This window comes from Triplophysa rosa, linkage group LG10 (assembly GCF_024868665.1).
Source record: "Triplophysa rosa linkage group LG10, Trosa_1v2, whole genome shotgun sequence".
In the NCBI taxonomy this organism is placed as follows: Eukaryota; Metazoa; Chordata; class Actinopteri; order Cypriniformes; family Nemacheilidae; genus Triplophysa; species Triplophysa rosa.
The window spans coordinates 18,684,637-18,693,214 of record NC_079899.1 but is presented as its reverse complement, the minus strand read 5'-3'; the positions used below and the strand labels follow the sequence as shown (position 1 = coordinate 18,693,214).

General features: G+C 40.7%; 1 protein-coding gene across 1 annotated transcript; it reads left to right on the top strand.

The window, feature by feature from the left end:
- Nucleotides 1-5,760: 5,760 nt before the first annotated feature.
- On the top strand, nucleotides 5,761-7,195 carry LOC130559811 (uncharacterized). The gene is made up of 3 exons (XM_057343090.1): nucleotides 5,761-6,094; nucleotides 6,375-7,091; nucleotides 7,162-7,195. The coding sequence occupies exons 1-3, from the start codon at nucleotides 5,952-5,954 to the stop codon at nucleotides 7,193-7,195; spliced, it is 894 nt and encodes a 297-aa protein (XP_057199073.1). The 5' UTR covers nucleotides 5,761-5,951.
- The last annotated feature ends 1,383 nt before the right edge of the window (nucleotides 7,196-8,578 follow it).

Genomic DNA, 8,578 nt, shown 5'->3' with positions numbered 1-8,578 from the left:
TGCCATAAACCTACATGCTTTGGACGGGAGTCTAGGTCGAGCCCCCCAGGTGGCCGCCGTCAGCGGGTACCGCGACGGCACACTCCACCTGGGGGACATCGACGTATCCTCTAGCTGCCTCACCATCGAGGGAAGAAAGGGCGACAGAACTAGTCTGACGTGCACACGCCGAAAGGGGGCGTTCCAGGTCTTACTAAGTTCCTCATGCACATGCACAAGATTTAGTTATGCTGTGATCATCTGTGTCTCCTTCTTCATTGAGCTGGTCTATATTGGCTGGTTGGTTGTGTCACATGACCTGCGGTGCGCTTGCGGCTTTCTGAAAAGTTGAGATTTTTTCATCTCGATGCGGCACCGACGCGCCTGAAAAAAAGAGTGCGTCGCGACCGCGTCGCGCAGCGTGTCTACATTTAAAATAACAAATGCGCGTGGAAAAGACACGAAATGTGTATCGGGCCTAAGGCAGCAAAAACGCGAGGCGCACAGCGCGCATAAGCAGCGCGCAAAACGCTCTCTGCCAACTAAAAACAATTCAAAACAGCAATAGCTTTCTATGTGATCGGCCCCCTACACTGGTTTGTGCGCGTGGCACGTCTGTGTGTGTGTGTGTTTGTGTATAGAGCACTGCACGGGCCTTAAATCCAGGCCCTAGCCCGGCCCTGGCCCGAGACGCTCAGGCCCGAGCCCGGCCCTGCCCGACAAGCTTATCAGAGCCCGCCTCGAGCCCGATGTTTTTTTGTATCCCATTACACAGCCAATACTACTGTTGCAGCCATTAAAATAGTTTCGTTTTGTTTTTTTAATGGAAAAGTGTTTATATATATATTTTCCTTTAAGTTAATTTAGAAAAATTTTGGAGCAGTCTTTTGTTTCGTAAATTAAACTTTTTGTTATTCTAAAGAGACGACCATGCAAGCGGCTAGCGCCCGATGGTGAGTTGACTATGTTTGATAAATTTAGTCTAACAAATCAACACTTGGCTTGCTTGCAATAAAATCCAATGATTTTTTTTAATAAAGAAAAAAAACTCAACAATTTAAGCATATCACAATGTTAGTTTAAACGTTTATTATCACCACAACAGTAAAAGGGCACTTTTTTATAAACTGAGATGCTCTGCTGCTTGCAACGGCAAACAACGTGCTGAAAACAAACAAAAACGTGTCAAACCTAACAATTAAAATAATAATAATAATAATAATAATAACAACGTGCAGATTGCAGATTGTTTTACCTTACACTTAGACAGCAATTACTAATGAAAATGTCTAATCCCAAACAGAAAACGAGACAGTCTCCGAACACGGGTACAGCCACAAGAACATTCTCTTAAAGAACATGTACAAAAGAACAAAAGTACAGCATCCACAGTGGAAGGTTTTAGTCCAGTCCTCCTTTCTTCTATAACTCGTCCTGCTGCGCTGAAGTAAAGCTCGCTGCTACTGCTGCTGGCGGGCACACTAAACACCATGCGAGCCAGTCGTGACATTCGCAGTAGCATGGTCTCGTGTTGTTTCCACCACTGTAGCACATCTCTTCCATCACCTTCCATGGTGGGACTGAGGCGCAGGTAAATTTGTTCTTCATCGGTATCCTCCTCCTGAACCACAATGTTTTCCCACTCTTCCTCAAATTTGGCCAGTGCTCTCTTCTTTGCTGCGTGGCCTAGTGCAGGCACGGCTGAGCCTGTTGCTGCATGAATCATTATTATAATTATTAGTTGTCACTGGCTCTCTGGCTCTCACCACGGCCCTGAAGTATATCCTGTATCTCAGAGTAGACTGACTCAATTGACTCCAGGGTGAGGAATACAGTGCTGTATCTGGTATCTGCCATTTGTTTGACAGTTTTTGACAATTGGCTTACCAAACCTGACTGCTTCAAATATCGTACTAAAGCCTTGGCGGCCTGCAGAGTCTCCGCTACTTCTGGGACTGTTTCTGCAAGCTCATCTGTGTTCAAGGCATGCCGGAGGACAGTGTTATACAAGTGGTTTTGACAGTCCAGGCGTCGGTATGCGCGCAGTGCGGTAACAAAATTAGCGCCCTGATCAGTTACCCAGACAACATTATACATCACTGATGCGTCAAATCCAAGAACTGAGACTAATTGCTGCTGCAACTCTTTTCGGATATTGTCTCCTGTTTTGGCCTCGTTTGGGAAGCTTGTTGTGGTGAGTACCCTGCTCTTCAAGTCATATTGTGGTGTGACATAGTGACATGTGATTGATAAGTAGCTTATCTTATGTGATTGATAAGTAGCTTATCTTACGTGATCATCCGTCCACATGTCAGTTGTCATCCCCATATTTATCAACGACATGATCCCCTTGATTTCTTCAACCGCTTCCCCTCTCTTAGCTTTCGCCATTTCTTTGCACTTTCGGGAGATTGTGGTGGGGTCAGGGAGTACACTTGAAGCTGACAGACAGCCGTGAGTTGCGCCTACATTTATTAGCTCTTGTGCTAACTGAATGAAACCGTTCCCTGCAACAGTTTCAAAAGGCCGAATGTCCCTACAACAGAAATTCACGCATTTAGCTGTGATTTGTGATTTTACCGTAGAGGGAGTTGGCTTGGCGAGGAAATCGCTCAAACTCGTTTGGATGTTGTTGCAGATTGGTCCACTACATCCTCCGCGTTCAAAATGTCTTTGTAAATGAGATGATCCAGTCTTCTTACTATCATAACTTAGCACAGCTTTGCAAGTTGTGCATTGTGCATAACCAGTTGGCTCGTCATTTAAGGTTGTCACTACTTGAAAAACAGCCCAGAAGTTTGCCTTTCCTCTTGTGTTTTTCTGTGTTTTAAGTTCGCCATTTGCGATTTTTCTCTTTATGTTCTCCATTGCACGTGAGCTGAATAGTGGACGAGGGAAAACTGTGTGAACTGTGTTTTCTGAAGTCCACAGTTAACGCAGCCATCTACCAGGAAATTTTAGAGCACTTCATGCTTCCTTCTGCTGACAAGCTTTATGGAGATGCTGATTTCATTTTGCAGCAGGACTTGGCATATAATAAATAAAGGCTTGAAATATTTCACTGTGTAATGTGTAATGAATCTTTTTAGATGTACCTGTATTAAAACGGGTTACAAGTGCACTGCAACAAATAAAGATTTTTTTGCCTTGTTTTGCAGAAATATCACAGAATCCTATAACAGAAATATTAACGAAACAATTCTTAAATCAATAAATATTTTCTTCAGAAGCAAAATGAAGCCTTAGAAAAGATTGTAAGCCTTATTTTCTTAATAAATAATCAATGGTACACACAATTTCAGCAGTGAAACCACGTATAATGGTTCCACGTTTGTACGGAATGAGAGTAAATGAGATGATTTACCGTTGTAACCTGATCGTTACCATGGCAACATGTTTGCCGTTGATCGCAGTGAACAAGAAACATGAATCCCAAGAGTTTAATCCGTTTGATACGTATCTGCTATTTTCGGCCAAAGACTGGTTAAGTGAGGCAATTTTAACTAAAACACAGACAGAGACGCTGTATTTTGTTTATGTTCAGAGCTTCACAGCGCGCTCTTGAGGTGTTGCCATGTTTACATATTTTTAAGAGCTTTGCATTTGTCTTTTGCATAGTCTTTTCTTATGAAGCTGCAGATACATTATATAGTTAATAAAGTGAACAGTTGCGCGTAGTGGTTTTTTGCCTTATTAAATGTGTCTATGTGTAGGTTTATTTTGGGCTTGTCATTGTTTGCTGTTCTTTTCAACAATATGATCTGGCAACAGGGTCAATTTATGGCAGGGCTGCGAGGCTTTTCAAAATGCATGAAATAGCAAGCACATTTTCATATGACTTTCTTGCACCGCGCTTACAGAAGAGAGAGACATATGATGCACGTTTAAACAGAGGTGGGTAGAGTAGCCAAAATCTTTACTCAAGTAAAAGTACAAGTAACTAGAGAAATTGTTACTCAAGTAAAAGTAAAAGTCACTATTTTAAAAATTACTTGAGTAAAAGTAAAAAAGTATGCAATGAAAAAACTACTCAAGTAGCTAGTTACTTAGTTACTTTGTATCTGATTATATAGGCCTACTACATAAATTAATATTAACGCCAATATTTTAATATTACATTTTAATCAATATTTTTAATTATCATAAACAGATATCTTTGCAATATACTAGAGAGACTAAAGAATAGACAAACACAGAAGAGACAAGCATTTCTGTAAATGTCATCTAGTCCTGATGTCAATGTAGTTTACACAACTTATTTAGAATACTAGACCATGTCAAACTAAAGCATCGAACTAAACTCAGAGCATTTCCTAAGATGATCTAAGAACATCTGCAGTGCTCTCTTATATTAAATACACACTTTTTGAACAAAGCTCATGTTTTCTCGTGTTGTGTCACGTGTGTGTTGTGAAACGCTCTTACTTGTAAACAAACAGTAAACAGTGAGCCACACGCCCATCAACACGTTTTCTTCCTTCTGTTCTTCAAATCTATATTTCTGCAAGCCCACGTCTCTGTGTCTGACAGGTAACGCGCATGTTGCTGTGTCTGACGAACAGGTCGCGCGGGTGTGCGCATATGGCGGGCATTTATCATTGCTGGCAAACAATATGACACATTTGCAGTTTTGATTGTATAGATATACGACTCACTAAGATATACCACTTCATACCAACTCTGCGTGTTTTACCTTTCGCCTTAGAACGCCTGTAATTCACTGGCTCGATGATTCAGATCAAGTGCTGCGAACTGAACAAATCATTTGAACTGATTCATTAGCCTATTCAAATGGTTTTGCCCATTGTTCAATTAATGCTTTCAAAAGAATCGACTCAAAAGAATCGATCACTCGGGAATGCCCGTAAAAAGAGACGACAACCTTGAAATAAACAACGCGTTTTAAAAAGCATATTTTAAAATGAAGGAACGAAGGAACGTCACGCAATGTAAGTTATGTAACGAAGTAAAAGTACAGATTTTCTATTAGAAATTTACTCAAGTAAGAGTAAAAGTACACACTTTTAATTTTACTTAAAAAGTACATATTTCCCAAAATGTTACTCAAGTAAATGTAACGAAGTAAATGTAGTTTACTTGCAATGTGCAAATGCAATGTTTTGTCTTTTGTTAACATTTTTACGAACAGTGCAAACAAAGTGCAATTTTTTAAAACATTAAAGTGCAAAACGCGCCTCTCTCACTATCCATTTTAACGGCGGCTATGGTAACGAGAGTGGTCTTGTGCTACCACCACTCGTCGCCAGAGGCTGCAGTGCAGCAGAACTTCCGGTGGACTAAAATGCGCTATGTTAAGAAAAATACTTGATGTTTCGTTTTGGTTTTGTTGTATATTAATTTGATGAAGGAAAACAAACCAAAAATTTGTCTCGTATATGGTGGAATATGTAAAAAATGAACGGTTTATTCGTTTTACTGTTTTGAAAACAAAAACGAATAAATGAATTATCCGAAGGTACGCGGACCGTGTACATTAAATAAACATAATTGTCTATATTAATGTAGCATTTTTTGTAACCCCCCAAAATGGCGATTTGTCTTTCTTCATGATTGGCAAGACCGGCCAAATCAAAGGTCACCACGGGATAACTTTGGCACGTTCGGCCATCTCTGGTCTTAACTATATTTTAAACTTTTCAAGAGCTTTTCGAAAACGTATTTGGTTATAACAGGCAAACAACGGCTACTCCATAGCCCCACCCCCAGTGACGTTTCATACATACAGCCTATCATTAGATTCAAAGAAGCTTTATTGGCACGATGAAACAAATTTTAGCCAATGGCTTTAGAGAACAAAAGCCAATGAAACACGTTCCCGTTCATACGCGGGTTGTTTATATTCTGTTCGCGGGTTCAGTTTAATTTCGCAAGTTATTAAGTACAGTTCGCGTGGATTTATTTATTATATTTTTAGCATTTTATTCGCATCGTTTACATTTCATTACGTAGACATGGATTTTCGTCGACCAAAGAAGCGTTTTTCAATCGAAGACGTTTTACCAGAGACAACTGAGAGTAGTGAGGAGGACATGAGCGACTTGGAGGAGGAGGATGAATTATCTAGTGACGAAGACGATGGGCCTGCTCTGTTTCGGTGAGTTTCACACGAGTTTTATACAAACAATTGTAAATGTGGCGTTGTGCTACTGTTAACTAAGATATATTTGTAGTTTGCAAAATGTGTAGTTTGTGGTGTGCAGTTTTTGGTGCATTCATACTGTAACCATTTGTGTATTATGGGAACAGAAGGCTATCAGTGTGAATGATGTGTGTAAGGTCGGTCATTGTTTTGTTGATTGATCGGTCATTTTAACAGCAGCTAAATCCAAATTAAATGAACAGTTTACATTAATAGTTTTTCCTGTGTCTTGTAGTTTTGGTTCTCATTCTGAATCGGATGAGGACTGGGAGGAAGAGGCCAGCCAATCGCCTGAAAAGAGATTCATCTCTTCATCTTCTGCAACCTTCAGCACCCGGACAACCGAAGAAAAGCAGATCAGATCCTCACCTGATGGTTGTAATGGCACCTCTGAAGAGGAGCAAGTCTTCCGGCCAGCGAGAACTCCAGGACCACAGCTGAAATCCACCGCATCATACAGCCCGCTGGAGTTATTCCAGCTGTTCCTGTCAGACTCGATGCTGGAGACTGTGGTTGCAAATACAAACGCGCACGGGATCAAGCGTCAAGAGGACACGAACCCATGGGTGAACATTTCTTTGAATGACATGTACTCGTATGTGGCCATGCTTTTATATTTGGGTCTGCAAAGGTGCTTGTCTCCAAAGGATTTCTGGAGGACGACTAAAATTCACCATCCAGAATTTCCCTCGAATATCATGGCTTACGAGAAGTATTCGTCCATCTCTGCTACACTTCATCTGAGCGATGCCACGGTGGATGCTGAGAACGACACAAAGAGAGGAACATCTGCCTATGACCCCTTTTGTAAAATCAAGCCGATGTATCTGGAATTGAGAGACGCATGCAAGACTCACTTTCATCCTTACCAGAACGTGTCTATTAATGAGCGGACGGTGTCAACAAACCCTAGAACCGGTCTGGAAGAACACATGAAATGCAAGACAACCAAGTCAGAATACACACTGTTAGGGCTGTCTGACTCGCTGTGTGGTTACAACTGGGATTTTTTCACATGTGAGAGGGAAAAACCTGCGGCACGGAGCAAAGGAGTGAACTACGAGTCTGTCGTGGCTCTCGTGGACGAAAAGTTGTTGGGAGACGGCTACGAACTACACATAGACAGCGTTCACAGTAGTCCAGCATTTTTCGGAGACCTCCAGCGCAAGAAGATCAGAGTCTGTGAATCACTTCGCTCCACCACCATCAGAGGCACCGGAGGGGGGTCTGTGCAGAAGAGGATGAGGGCTACTGGTGGCCAAAAGACTAAAGTGGCCGAAGCAGATGCAGTAGCACACTGTAAAAGGTTGATACTATATATTTAATAATGTTGCATAAGTGAGTATATTTATGTTTTTACTACAGGTATGCTTATGCCTATGATTTTGTTTATTTCCATGCAGGTGCATTGATAAAGTGGATGTGTCGGATGCTCTTTTCGACAATTACACAGTCGCACAAAAGACCACAAAGTGGTACCAGGCCTTTTTTTACTACTTTGTGGATGTAGGTGTTGTAAATGCCTACATCATTCACCAGCAGATGGCCCAGATGAAGAATCAGAAGCCGCTGGCAATAAAGGCTTTCCGGGAGGCTCTTGTCATGGAATTGGTTGACTTCGTGTCTCAGGATGAAAACGTTTCTCCGTGAAAGTACATAAAGGACATCACTGCAGAAACGGAAAAAGAAATGTATAAAAACTCCTCGTATGTTTGAAACATGCCTGCAGTGAACACGTTCCTGCTACACTGACTGGCACTACCAAAAGAAATGGATATTATATCTATAAGAAGTATATAGTTTTGTTGTAAATTTGTGCAGTTTTTGTGACACTGTGCACTTTTTGAAATGAGACCTGTTTGTGTCGGTCTAAAAAGGGTTTAATAAGTTCCATGAAACATAAAATGTACATCTGAATTCGTTTGTGTCAATTATTCTGCAAACTCTACATATATTATTAGCTGTTTATCAACTAAATGGAGTTTTTTATATGACTGTTCCAATTTATCATGTTTTATGTCAGTGTATGGTGAAGTTAAATTCACGGTCAGTTGCGCCCTCTAGTGGATTTATCTGTAATTTACAGCGCCATGTTCATCATCCATGAACCCTTAATGCGTAATATTCAATTCGCAAATCTATTATACGCATAAACTGAACTGTTGCATTCAACTAAAACAATAGTTATACGCGAAAATTAACCAGAATGTCCTGCAAGAGGAACCAAAACATTTTGAAAGGAAAAAACAAACAAATAAAGAAAAAAAGTGTTTTGTCCCCCTTTTAAAATCATTCCATCGCAAGATGATGACATGTCAGATGCGTTTTCTTAGTAAGACAACATTTAACTGGCCTTTACAAAAATGTTTCAAACATTAATTGTTGTATATGTAGAAAATTGTGCTCTTGCTAATGCAAACCTCAACCGTGGTGTGGAAT

Bases quoted from the DNA above. Each gene is read 5' to 3' on its own strand.
- LOC130559811 (XM_057343090.1), top strand. From the start codon at position 5,952: ATGGATTTTCGTCGACCAAAGAAGCGTTTTTCAATCGAAGACGTTTTA. The intron at 6,095-6,374 runs GTGAGTTTCACA...TGTGTCTTGTAG, and splicing joins GATGGGCCTGCTCTGTTTCG to TTTTGGTTCTCATTCTGAAT. The intron at 7,092-7,161 runs GTCAGAATACAC...TTCACATGTGAG, and splicing joins ATGAAATGCAAGACAACCAA to AGGGAAAAACCTGCGGCACG.